General features: G+C 38.2%; 1 protein-coding gene across 1 annotated transcript in view; it reads right to left on the minus strand.

Moving 5' to 3' along the window:
* LOC150078931 (CD109 antigen-like) overlaps window positions 1-14,592 on the minus strand; it is a 223,646-nt gene that overhangs the window by 38,088 nt on the left and 170,966 nt on the right. The window contains exons 24-25 of the mRNA XM_090383675.1: window positions 13,757-13,945; window positions 3,177-3,255 (exon numbers count right to left, since the gene is read on the minus strand). Coding sequence (XP_090239801.1) covers window positions 3,177-3,255; window positions 13,757-13,945 — 268 coding nt within the window. The remainder of the gene's footprint in view (window positions 1-3,176; window positions 3,256-13,756; window positions 13,946-14,592) is intronic.

Here is a 14,592-nt window from a genome sequence, read left to right on the forward strand (position 1 = left end):
TTTGCCCTTAATTTCTTGTAGTTGATAAGGTTAGCTGTGGTTGGGGATTTACGAAATAAATTCCACGCTTTATTTTTTAACTTCTTTGCTTTGGTGCAATCTTCATTCCACCAATAGTTAATGTGCCGTCGGAACTGGGTATTCGACAGTGGAATTGAACAGTTAGCTGCAGATAGTAGTTGTGAAGTAATATAATCAGTGGCTTCATCTATCGACTGTGTTCTTATAAATTTCTCATCCAGATTGACAGCTGACTGAAATTTGGCCCAGTTGGCTCGAGAGAACTTCCATTTCTTGCAGGGTTTGGCTACTGGCGGTGGTGCAGTGAGCAAATCACAAATAATCGGAAAATGATCACTGCCCATGGGATCGTCCATAACAGACCATTCCATGATTGCATACAGAATAGGGGAGCAAATCGAGAGATCGATTGCAGAAGTTTGTCCAGTTGGTAATTGTATGTGAGTAGGTGCACCGGTATTAAGAATGGTAAGGTTTTGCTTATCTACGAAGGTTTCAATCAGTCGGCCATGACTGTCCAGTTTAGTAGATCCCCATAAGGGGTGGTGGCCATTGAAATCTCCCAGGAGACAGATAGGGGAAGGTAGCTGTATTAGCAGGTTTTCAAGATCTTGATAAGAGAAGGTATGACTTGGTGGAAGATAAATTGATACTAATGTTAACTCAATTTCGGTTACCAAACGCACAGCAATGACTTCAATTTCAGTTTTCAAAGCAATTTGCTTGGTTGGGGTTTTTGAATTGACCAAGACCCCCACGAGCGGAAGTGGAAGTATTAATCTTGTCGGTAGATAGAGTAGTTCTTTATGCTGGCAGAAATTTGGGAAGTTAAATAAGTTTCTTGTATACAGAAACCAACTGGATTGTAGCGATTAATTAAGTCTTGAATATCATTAAAATTGCAACGAAATCCTCTACAATTCCATTGAAGAATATAAGGCATTATTGGTGTTTAGTAAATGAAGCTGTATCTGACTGTTTTTTTGATGTGACTGTTTTATGGCGTTCAGGTTTCGGTTTGTCTTTTTTGAAGAATGGCCGACCGATGTCCATATCTGGAAGTAGTAGGTGTAAGTAGGTATTTATAAGACTGGGTCTTCCAGTCTGGATGATTCAATTGTATCCATGGATGTGTTTTGAATATTCATTTTGATGTTTGAACCTCGATTATTTGATGGAGCAGCAGCATTCGTTGGAGGAGTAGGAGAAGGAGATTTCGCTGGTACTGTAAGAGCAGTATTGCTTGCCTGGTTCAACTGTTTCGGGATATTGGACTGTTGCTGGGAGAGAACAGTTCGTGACCAGTCAGAGATTGAGTTGTTTGAGGGGACTGTAACATCAGTCTGGGTGGCCACTGATTGATATTTTTGTGTGACACCGGCATATGTACGTTTTGTAATACTGGGAGCAATTAATTTTCTCGCTTCTTGAAAGCTTACTTTATTTTCGATTTTATACTTCACAATTTTCTTTTCGGTTTTCCACCTGTCGCATGTCTTAGAATAGGCGGGATGGTTGCCTTTACAGTTAGGACAGCTCATTTCTGTTGCTGAACAGTCATTTTGAGTATGATCGGTGGACCCACATTTGGGACAGACTGGGTTTCCTCTACATGCCGTTTGAGAGTGGCCATACTTTTGGCACTTGTAGCATCTCAATGGATTAGGGATGTAGGGTCTAATGCAGCAAAGAAGATAACCTGCTTTTATGGAAGAAGGTAGGTTTGGAGTATTAAAAGTGAGTATAATATTCCTAGTAGGTGCAAGTGTGTTGTCCTTTTTAACCATGATTCTTTTTACTGCAATGACATTTTGCTCCTGAAGTTCTTGACATATCTCCTCCTCCGACACATTCAGTAGGTCCCAGCTGGATATAACACCCTTAGAAGTGTTTAGGGTACCGTGGGGAGAAACTTTTACTGAAATTCCAGCAAAATTTGTAATTTTTAGTAGATGCTCCGAATGTTTCCTGCTGATTGTTTCTATTAGTAGGTCTCCTGATTGCAGTCGCTTGACTGTTTTAGGAGATCCTGCAAGACTTTCGAGATGTTTCTGAATAAGAAACGGGGACAATTTGGTGAGAGGCTGATCCGTAAGTGAATGCATTATGAGAAATGCAGGAAAATCTATGTTTGAAGAGTTGGTCTTAAACCTCTTCGGTTGAGACATGTCATGTTCACTTTCTATGTCTGGCCGAGAGCTTGTCGGCTCTAGTGGAGGAAACATATTGTGTTCCATAATTGCTCCTTTTGGCCCTTGGTAGATTAACTGTTCTGCCAAGATTTCCGGCCCCGCCACGGGGAGGCAGGAGCAGTGCCTGGTGTGACCAAGCGAGAAGTAGTAGGTGTTAGTAATAAATATATAAGAAATAAAGAAAGGTGAATTTCCTTTCCTGCTCTGTAAAGTACTTTTTTAACAAGAGCTGTTACTGAATAAATAAATTGTTTTAAGGATAGGAACGTAAAAGAAATATAATCTCACTTTATCAAAATCACTCTTTAAGCACAAAGAATTCGCTCAGTCACAATCGCTTGGCACCCGGGGCCCTAACTAGCAATATTTAATGACCAGTGATCTAAATTTTATTTTCAATATAATCTGAAATGCTAATCTTAAGCATTTTATAAGATAACAGTGTAAAAATTTAAAAATTATCACATACTTTTATTTTGATACACTGAATAAGTGAACTTCATAACAATACAAAAAATAAAAAAAATAAAAAAGGATATCCTCTTTCTGCATGGATTACAAGAAAATTATATCCAAATCCAAGATAAGGATTCACTCTCTCTCTCTCTCTCTCTGGTATGTACAATTATGTTTTACTCTGTTTTGCATGGATTATGCAGCCCTTACTTTAATTATTTTGTCACCATTTTGATTAAATAAAATTTAAATCCACTAAACAAACAATTAATAATGCTATATTGTGCAATAAGACTAGAACTAATATGTTAATTCTAGTCTGTCTGAATATATAAATATTTATGAAGGTTTACAAGTAAATTTAATGATAATAAAAAAATCCAGTACTGCATTTGGAACTATTTTGTACACATAATATCAAAATCAATAGTCTGCGTAATCACTCAAACTAAAAATAGCAAAAAAAAATAATAATAAATAAATAATAATAAAAAAAAAAATACAAACCAAACACTGGGTTCACTGTGCCATCTAAATGGACTGAAAGAACCATCATAATGCTGATAACTCAACTGTCGTTGGTACCCTGGAAAAAAGTTCACATTATTTCTTTTTTCAGAAAAACACAATTTATAATTGTTGTTTTAGACTAACAGAGTATCATTCATTAAGTTTTGAATGTACTCCAAGGCTCAAGATAAAAATTTTTTACATACTGGAATGCTATAAAATATCTTTAATAATCAAGTATGTATGTACAAAACTGAACATATTGGTCTAGTATGCTCTGGTCCATTCTGAACTCCATTGAGCTCAAAACATACACACAATATAAAAAATTATCACTATTAAAAAAAAAAGTGCACAATTCTAGTTGTTTTGTTTGTTTGTTTGTTTATTTGGTTTTTAGGAGCATTAGCAACTAAGGCCATATTGCTCCGGGGATGTGCGGTGGTCATTCCCTGACCTTTCCACATCCTCCGTATTTGGTGATAACGGGCTCGAACCTCTGTCTAATCAAGAAGCGTGTGCTATGCACTGCTGCTCCTTGCCCACCTGGCTACAGAGGTGCCTACAATTCCAGAACACTAATACATCTGCTTAAGCAATCCTCTCAAAGAGAAGATTGAACTCAGATTGAACAGCACCCTCTGTCCAACTGTTCCAGCCCTGGTATCAAGGGCAGGTCTCAGACCTTGTTACTATAAAAAAAAAGTCAAAGTGACAAAAATTTCAAAATTTCAAAACCACAAACATGCAGAGGTGTAAATTTTTTTATAGGATGAAATGTTTTGTTTCTGTATTTTCTTTTCTTAAATATATGATTACTATTATTCAGTATATATGTTAAATATTTCTACTATTTTAAAAGATCTGAATTTGGTCATAAGATGACTAAGTCTAATGATAGTTTAAATAAGCATGAACAACAAACTGCAATATAGATGCATGCACAATATTTTACTTTATTTCTGCTAGTACTCAAAATGCTGATGGTAATGAAAATTTTCATTATGTTCATACATAGTGCACTCCATGACAGCATAGTGGTTTGCCACCATCAGCTGTTTGGAGAGGTCTGAATTTGAATCCTGTAATGAGTATAACTCATTGCCTTTATTAATAAAAACTAATTTATGAATTTTTATTAATAGAGGTAATAAAAGTAACACTTTATTAATAAGACAAAAGAAGAGAACTTCCTTATTTTTTTTTAATGATTATTTTATCTGTCAGTAATTATATTCATGAACTGAGTTAACACACATTTTCTTCATGCTGTAACACAACTTATTAAGTAATGCCGTGAATAAAAGAAAGAATAGGCATTATATTTACTTTAACATTTAAATACAAATTTTACATATTTAAATGTATGTAAATATGTAATTTTTTTACATATTTAAAAGTATGTTCGTTAGTTTTAAGCAATAACATATTTGTAATATTTGTTTTATACATAAAGCTATTATTGATGCATGTCCTCACATCACATTATTGATAATGAGCAATACATTGTACAATGTGAGTTTAGTAAGTTTCTTTTTTTCACCACTGACTGGTTGTTATTGCTGCTATTGAGTAGGCGATTTGCTTGATAATATAAAAGAAACAAGAGAAAAAGAAGAGAGATAAATCAAAAGGTAAAGTTTTTGATGTTCACAAATCATCTGTGTTTTCTGATTCTATACAAAGTGTTTATCTTGTAATAATAGAAAATTATTATTAGAGCCTTCTTCTTTATTGAAGTTGCCATTTTATTCATCAGTATTCCTTAATTTATGAGTATTAATGAGAAGAAAACTTAATGCTTCTAACTGGCTGGAACACAAAAACTTTTTGTATGCCTCTAACAGCTGAAAAAGGACTAAATGTAAAAAAAAAATGCTAAGATGCCGTAACACAGAATTCCAAAGACAAATTAAAAGAGAACAAGGTAAGGTTTTCTATCTGAAAATATCATTGTATATGTGCCTTGTGGATCTCATTTTTAAAGAAAAGGATTACTGGTGGCCTATAAAGAAAATTTCTTATAATTTTTGAAAGTGATCTTTCTGAATTCATTAATGACAAATGCCAAACACATTTCATTAACTCAAAAAAGGGGGGGGGGGATAAAGAAATGGAATTTTCTGTTACAGTTACCTTTAAACAATGTTAACTCTAAGACTAGAATGCAGTTAGTGGCCACTGTTAATATTAAGTTTAAAATAGTGGACTGTTCATGCATGTCATTATTTATCCACATCTGAAATTTCAATGTATCAAGAAACCCTTTCACAAACTAAACACCTATTTTTTTTTACTTAACAAATTGTTGTCTAGTCTTTATTCAGTTGTAATCTCTTGAATTTTATCTTCAAACTTAGCATTTCAAGCCTATATGGAGGCCCTGGGAAATCCAATATATGGTCAACATATGAACAGTTACAGTAGGCTGAATGGTCACTTATTTAGCAGTATGAGGGCAGCTGGATGCAAATTCTATTAAAGTTAAGCTGTTTGTTGCAAGGATATTATCGTTCAAACTTTCTGTTAATCAGTTTTATTTCAGGAGAGAAAGAGGATAATAAATTGTGAATGTATTTGTGTGTAAGTAAATAACACTGGCACAATTAAATTAGTATATTAATATATTAGCTATATTTAAATTGTTAAACAAAGTCAGACAGTAGTTTTATTCATTACATTGCTTTTATTGAATAAAGGTAATTAACCTCATTATAACAAACTTTTTTTATCCTTGGGGGAGAGAGAGAGAGAGAGAGAGAGAGAGAGAGAGAGAGAGAGAGAGAGAGAGAGAGAGAGAGGAGGGAAGGAGAGAGCAACTCCCGAACAATTTCAATGAAGATTTAAAATTTAGATTTAGAATTTCTTAAACTGGGATTTAGTTTAAGAAATTCTAAATAGAAGGGGTTTTAGTTAGCCAAATGAAGTTGAAGGGGGTAGAGTTTAACTCACAATGTTCCCAAGTGATCACGCTTTTTCAGCTCGCTCAAAATGCAGATCAACCTGAGACATATACTTGTATAGACATAACACATACAGTGTAATATAGGCTTGGATGCCAATCATCATCATATTTATTACACTTGGTGGATGTACAGGTCACTATGGCAATAAAGATTAGCCTTTCCAGACTGCCAGTGTTTCATGTTATCCTATTTCTTGTTAAATTATTAGTTCTATTATCCTCTTTTTTTTTTTTTCCAATACATTCTTGAAATCATCCTCTTGGGCTGCCTCTGGGCCTATTACCATTCATTTTTATTAGAATATATCTTTAGCTAATTGCACTTTTCCTATCCTTTCTACATCCCATACAATCTTAAGTTTATATCACTTATCTTAGACTGGACATTTATTGTCTCAAAGTATTTTTCTCATTTGTAATAAGAAAGCAATTTTGCCATTGCTTCCAACTGTTACACCCATTTATTTTTCAACTCTCATTTCTGAAGGTTTTTGATAAGTACCTTTGTTTCTTACTCAGGTGCAAATGAAGCAAATTATCCAGTTTGTTTGTTTGTTTTGTTTTGTTTGAGTTTATTGGCGCATCAGCAACTGAGGCTATAATGCGCCAAATACCGGTCATATGTAAAAATTAAAATATTCAGTGACCTAAGTAGTTAGGCCACCATGTCCAGATGTATAATAGCAAAGATATAAAAAATAAACCAATAAAGACGTAACAATAACATAAATTTTATATACAATTAAAAACTTTTATTGATTTAAAATAGCTAAAAACAGCAGACACGTTGTCATTGTCGGATAAAATCTGACTGAGTGTATACGGCTCAGTCAGATGGTTAAAAGCGGTAGAACGAGTGCTGCTAAAATCTGGACAGTCAATTAAAAGGTGTCTGATCGTTAACATTGTGCCACAGGACACACACATAGGAGGGTCATCAGCCCTCAGCAAAAACGAATGTGTCAAATGACTGTGTCCTATGCGGGTCCGGGCAAGAACAACTTCCTCCTTACGATTCCTGCGCAGACTAGACTGCCACGGTTCAATTACAGGCTTTATATGATATAGTTTATTCGCAGTCTGTCTATTCCACGAATCCTGCCATTGGGAGTGTATCTTTTCATGTATTATTCGCCTGTAGTCTGTATAGGGGACTGACAGGCAGCGATTGTTATTGGGAACTGCTGTTTTGGCTGCTGTGTCAGCCAAATCATTTCCCTTAATCCCAATGTGGCTGGGAATCCAGCAGAAGCGGATGTCATATTCACGTTCACGGAGGAAGTGAATCTTCTGCTGAATGCTAGACAGAACTGGATGAGAATTATATTTCAAGGTTATTAAAGCCTGTAACACACTAAGAGAGTCAGAATATAAAATGAACCATTGGTATTGGCATTCACTAATGTGATCCAAGGCTAACTCTATTGCGTGCAGCTCTGCAGTAAATATGCTGCATTCAGAGGGAATCTGCTCCGATGTAGTACTGTCTGTAAAGACAGCAGCAGATCCCACATATGATTCCGACTTCGAGCCGTCTGTGTAAACTGGCGCGAAGTCAGAATGTTCAGCTCGGTGTGCTGAATAAAGCTGCAGGTAGACAGACGATGGAGTGTCCGACTTTCCCCAATTTCTAAGAAACAAGTCACATGCCGGAACATGAGCATGCCAGGGTGGAAGGGGTTGCTTCGGTGTTTGGGCAACCTTGTCTACCTTGATATTAAGTTCTTTGAGTAGCTCTTGGAGACGAATACCGAAAGGACGATTGGCAGTCTTAGGGTATTGTATAAATTTTCCCATCGTGGCTCAAAAACGAATGGCCACGTAGGATGGTCTGGCAGGGATTTCAATTTTAGAGCGTAGTTTAGAGACAACTGCTTACGTCGAAGCGATAACGGCGGTTCGTTTCCTTCGAAGTATAAGCTCTGGACTGGAGATGTTTGATAGGCTCCAATAGCGGTACGGAGAGCCAGATGATGGACAGGATCCAGCCAACGAAGTACACTGTCTCTGGCCGAATTGTATACCAGGGACCCGTAATCTAGTCTGGATCGTACAAGTGCACGGTAGATGCGTAGAAGGGTGCATCGATCTGCACCCCAGGATGTTGAGGAAAGAGAGCGCAGAATATTCAGCCCTCTTGTGCACTTTGTGCGCAGTTGACGGATGTGATCCAGAAAGGTCAACTTTTTATCGAATACGAGTCCCAAAAATTTTGTGTACGCCGCTACTGGAATAGCATTTTGTCCGAGCCTTAATTCAGGTTCAGGATGAAGATTACGCTTACGACAAAAGTGTACGCAAACGGTCTTCTCCGGCAAGAACCTGAAGCCATTAGCAAGTGCCCAGGAATTAAGGCGATCGATGGTTTTCTGCAGTTGTCTTTCAATAACCCTCATGTTGCATGACTGACAAAATATGCTAAAGTCATCAACATAGAGGGCACTGTTTACGGTTGGAGGAAGTTGTTCTGTGATGGAATTTATTTTGATGGCAAAAAGCGTGACACTTAAAACTGATCCCTGTGGTACTCCCTCTTCTTGGCTAAAGGAACGAGAGAGTGAGGATCCCACACGAACTTGGAAAGATCGATTGGCTAAAAAGTTTTTAATAAAAGTGGGGAGTCGTCCCCTAAGACCAAGGCTATGCAGATCTTTTAAGATGCCAAATCTCCAAGTTGTGTCATACGCTTTCTTGATGTCAAAGAACACCGACACCAAGTGTTCGCGTTTTAGGAAAGCATCCCGGATGGATGTTTCCAGTCTAATAAGATGGTCCAAAGCGGACCGGTTCCTTCGGAAGCCACACTGGATGTTGGAGAGAAGGTCATTTGTTTCTAAATACCAGATTAAACGAGAATTAACCATTCTCTCCAATATTTTGCACAAACAGCTAGTCAGAGCAATGGGACGATAATTTGTAGTGACTTTTGGATCCTTTCCTGGCTTAGCAAAAGCAAGAACGGTTGCCTTGCGCCAGGAATCCGGAAACTGCCCTTCGATAAAGATTCTGTTATACAGAGTGAGCAGATAATCCATAGATTTTGGTGAAAGATGTTTAATCATTTCATAATGGATGCCATCTGGTCCAACAGCACTTGCTTTTGAAAGAGTGAGGGCTCTTTTCAGTTCGTGTATAGTGAATTCCCCGTTATAGGGAAAGTCACTCTTACACTTAAAATTAAGTGCCTGTTTTTCTATTTTATGTTTCAGGACCAGGAACTCTGGGGAATACGAAGATGTTGCAGAGATGTTAGAGAATGTTTCCCCAAGAGCATTGGCTATTGCAGTTGGATCTGCAATAGCGCATCCATTATAATCTAGGATTGAAGAAGGGTGGGATGTATATTTTCCCTTCATTTTCCGGATTTTATCCCACACTACCTTAGAATTGGTAGCCTGGTTAACAGATGATGTAAAACGGATCCATGATTCCTTTTGACTCTGACGGCGAATGTAGCGTGCTTTGGCTCATGCACGCTTGAAGGCTATTAGATTAACAGTGGTAGGATATCGACGGAATATCCCCCACGCTTTGTTTTGAGCCTTTTTTGCTGCTGTGCATTGTGAATTCCACCAAGGTTTGGGAAATGGTGGAAACCGGCCAGATGTTTTTGGAACAGCATTCGCAGCTGCTTGGACAATGATTTCTGTGATGTACGTTACTGCGTCATTGATAGACTCCTGACTGACTGTACTGAGTTCAAAATTTGCCTGATGTTGGAAGGCATTCCAGTCAGCCTGATCAAACTTCCACCGTGGTAACCTAAAAGGAAGACACGGTCTCCCACTGTGTAACAAGGTTATCACAGGGAAGTGATCACTTCCGTATGGATTCTCCTCCACTTCCCAAGTGAGTGAAGGGAGTAGAGAAGGGGAGCAGATAGAGAGATCAATGGCAGAAAAAGTACGGGTAGGCATATGGAAGAAGGTGTTTGTTTCAGTATTGAGAAGGGAAAGGGCATTGTCATTGAGCATACGCTCTATGACCCGTCCCCTTTCATTGATGTTAGCACTACCCCACAGGGTGTTATGTCCATTCATATCCCCGAGAAGTAAGAAAGGGGGAGGCAACTGCGTTAGAAGATCATCAAGGTCTTCCTGGGAGATGTCAGTCCCAGGTGGCAAATAAATAGAGCAGACCGTTAATAAAAATCCCACTGTAAGGCGAATTGCAACAGCCTCTATGCTGGTTTTAATTAGCAAGGGCTGAACTGGGGTCTGATTACTGACAAGGATAGCCACTCCTCCATGAGCAGGACCATCCGCAATTCTATCCTTACGAAAGATTGTGACGTTATGCATGGTGGGATCATCATTCGCCTTAAGATAAGTCTCCTGCAAGCAAAAGCAAACTGGCTCTTGCTTTTGCAGGAGAGCCTTGATGTCATCAATATTTCGCCGGAATCCACGACAATTCCATTGTAGGAATTTAGCCATTATTTTGGCTTGGTGGGTCCATCAGGCGGCTTCCGAGGTGCTGAGGGCTTACTTTTATCAGTCTTGGCTTTATCTTTTTTGGGGAAGAAAGGACGATGTCCCGTGTCCATTTCTTCCTCCGCAAAGAGTTCCAAGACTGATTCATCCTGTACCTCCTTGTTCTCTACATCCATTGTTTCTGGTATTACGGTGACTCTTCCAAACGTTTTTGCTCTTTTTTACCACTTGGTTTTGGTAGTGGTGGAGCACTAGGAGGTACGGATATAGGAGTGGCAACTGACTGTGTTTTTTGGTGGGCTTTGAGAACTCAATAAATAGCGTGCAATCGGGGTGAATGACTCTTTTGGTGGTATAGTCATCTCAGTTTGTGTCCCGATAGTGCACTTAGCAGAACCTCTGGGCATATGAAGGTTTCCCGCTATTTACTGTTGGATACGTTTTCTGACCTCTGGGTAGGAGATATTCAGCTCTGTTTTCAGTTTTGTATTTCTTTTTCATCCTTCCACCGCTGGCATGCTCTAGAGTAGGCGGGATGCTCTTCTTGGCAATTGACACAGATAGGTTTTGGAGCTGAGCATTCCTTACTCTCGTGGTCTTTAACACCACATCGAGCACAGGCAGGATTACCACGACAAGATGTTTGTGAGTGGCCGTATTTTTGGCATCTAAAGCACCGCAGTGGGTTTGGGATATAAATCCTCACTGGGCAGTTTAGATAGCCTGCCTTGATGGAACTTGGAGGCCGTGGGGTGTTAAACGTTAGGATTAGAACTCGGGTAGGGACGAGATTTCCATCCTTTCTCATTGATATTCTTTTGACAGCTGTCACTCCTTGGTCTTTCAATTCAGAGCAGATCTCTTCTTCAGAAACATGAAGAAGGTCCCACTCTGATATAACACCACGTGAAGAATTCAGAGTTTTGTGGGGGGTTACGGTGATAGGTATTCCCCCCTATGGATGTAGAGTTCAAGAGTTTTTCAGCTTGTTTTGTGCTGGAAGCTTCAACCAAAAGATCACCAGAACGCAGTCGTTTAACGGATTTTGGTGAACCTGCCAACCCTTCTAATCCTTTCTGGATAAAGAAGGGTGACATCTTTCCAATTGACTGTTCTCCGATGGAATGGAGAATGAGGAAAAGCGGTGTCACTGATGGTGGTAGTGTATCCTCAGTCCTGGCTCTTTTTTCAGAGGTGTTTTCTTTGTCATCGTCTCGATTAGGTAGGGGCCTTGTTGGGGCTCCAGAAGAAAGGGGATTTAAATTACTCATAGGAGTAAAGAGAAAGTGTCTGATGCCTAAGTACCTCACCCACCACGGAGCCCTACGAGGGGGCGCCCACTCGTGAACTAGCAGGTACTGCGTACACGAGTGGGACGCCGAGTTCGCTTAGAACACCATACCCACGTTACCAATAAGTCTTTATCCCGTCCCAGGACCAAAGGGAGGGAGACTTATTGGAACGCAGTTGACCCTAGCAGTATAATACCACCCGCCGATTGATCCCAGTCGAGCCGGTCCGGGACCACCCGTCTCGTCGAAGCAGGGGCCAAAGTGGTGTATTAAGGCTGGGCCCCTCAACCACCAGGATCCCCCTTTCCGCTTCCACGGGTCGCGGCGCACGGCTGCACACGCCGGATTCCACAGATGTAACCCTGGAACCAAGGTATGGGCGTTAGATCCCAGTGATGCTAGTCTGGAAGTCCAGCAGCGTCACTGGGAGGTCCCCTCACCACGTACAGGTGCCCACGTCGAGGGGCAAATTATCCAAATTTGCTTCATTTGCACCTAGTGTTTCTTGCTGAATTGGAATGTCAACATCTTGGAAAGGTAATAATTCATGTGTTTCAGTTTCTTCATCAATAGTAAAGCTAGAGGAAATCGAACTTATTGCTTTTTAATTTGGTCGCTTTTCATTTTTTTTTCTTTTTCTGTATTCATAATCAGAGAGTCGTTTCCTTCCTCAGACATCTGAGAAATATTGAAAACAAAAGTTTTAAATTTAAAATTTATTATTTATTAATATAAAATACAACAAAACACATTCTTTGAAACATTGAACTTTGTTTCCTTAGTCTTTGCCATCTCTTTTAGTGTTTACAGAACATGGTCTTTACCGCCTCTTAGTCTCTGCCGCCCCTTAGCCGTTATCGCCCTGGTGCGGTGCACCCCTTGCACAAACGGGTTGGTGCGGCTCTGCCTGTATGTGACTCTACTCACCACTTAGCCCCTTGTAACTTTTTCTCTTTCCTAAACTGAAAAGTGTACATAAGGGAACCCCTTTTCAGTCCACTAAAGTCATAAAAAAAAAGCGACTGAAGCGTTAAAAGGGCTTACGGAAGATGTCTGCAAATGTTTCTGTGCTTGGAAGAAAAGTATGGAACAGTGTGTGTAAGACCAACGCAATTATTTTGAAGGGGATAACTTATAAGGTATGAAATATTTCATTATATTTATTTTATTGTAACAGTCTTGTTATTTAATAGCCACACCTTGTATATACTTTTATCTATTATTGTTGCTTTCAGAGTTTATCAGCATAATGGCCTCCTGAGCTAAAGTGTATCTATAGGTGATATTTTTTAACAAAATTTCTGCTTAAATTCCATGATGGTCTGAGCTGATTATATATCTGAAGGCATTTCAAAAAGTGTAACAGTTCATCAATATTTCTATCATTTCCAATTATGTGTGATAGAGTTAATGCTTCCTGTAAGTTGGATGGAGACTTAAAGGTAGCTTTTTTTTTGGATACTTGACTGCTTAAAGCAGCCAATGGAGAAGGCCTTCTATCAAAGTAAAAAAAAAAAAAAAAGCTGTTAGGAATGATCAATATGAAGTTGTCAGACTAAATTGACTTTAAGAGAAAAGTATTGTGTAGGGCTTAATAAAAGTGAAAAACGTATTACAAATAAATTAAGTCAAAATAAAATGAACTAAAGTTCTTGAACTCTATAACTTTTAATAAACACTAATTCATTTAATTATTTCATCCAACAAACTTTATTTTGGGATCTTATCTAATTAAATGGTTCATTTGCATTTTTATTAAATATAAATGTCAGTAGTATTAAGGTTTAGTTTTTTTTTTTTTTTGTCAAAGATATTAATTTATGTTAAAATAAAAAAAAATCTGAAAAATAATAATTCATGAAGCTGAATAGATAAAAAAAATCATACCAATATTTAGATAATTAAAAGCAAGTTTTTCGGTTTCAAACTGTCTCTGCCCAGAAAGACGATGATATAACAAAGTATAAAGATTTGCAGCAAAATTAAACATGTTCTGTTCACCACACCAAGCAGGTTTCCTCAGCAAAACTGAAGCATTAACTGGCATAGTAGGAAATGCAGCTCCAACAACATCACCTACATATATAAAAGACAGTTTTCATTACTAAATTTAAGCTAGTTTAAAATTAAAAAAATAATAATAATAAATAAACCGAATTTACAATATCATGAATAAAAACTTAATAATAATGATGAGTAGATAATATTCTGAAGAAAATAACTTCCTTTAAACAGAATTAATTCCTTTTTTTTTTTTTGGCATTTTGCAACATTCTATTATTTACTAAAAAGAAGTAATACAGAAGAGAGCTTAAGGAATGGACTCATTACAGATAGTGGAATACTTTTAAGTGGCCATTTGATTACATCACATTACAGGACACTAACAAGAATAATTACACTTGTTATATGGCACCTCCGTAACCAGGTGGGCAGGAGCAGCAGTGCGTAGCACACGCTTCTTGATCAGACCGGGGTTCGAGCTCGTGAACACCAAATATGGAGGATGCGGAAAGGTCAGGAAATGACCACCGCATATCCCCGGAGCAATATGGCCTTAGTTACTAATGCTCCAAAAAAAACCAAATAACAACAACAACACTTGTTATATATGGACAAAATTTTGGGAGAAATGCAGAGGGGTTTAATCCCATTGCAACTATTAATGATGGACATTTTCAACAATTATTCAGAAATTTGTTCCTTTGAGGTATTCTACAAAT

The sequence above is a fragment of the Mastigoproctus giganteus genome, chromosome 10 (assembly GCF_048544385.1).
Source record: "Mastigoproctus giganteus isolate SK-2022 chromosome 10, ASM4854438v1, whole genome shotgun sequence".
In the NCBI taxonomy this organism is placed as follows: domain Eukaryota; kingdom Metazoa; phylum Arthropoda; class Arachnida; order Uropygi; family Thelyphonidae; genus Mastigoproctus; species Mastigoproctus giganteus.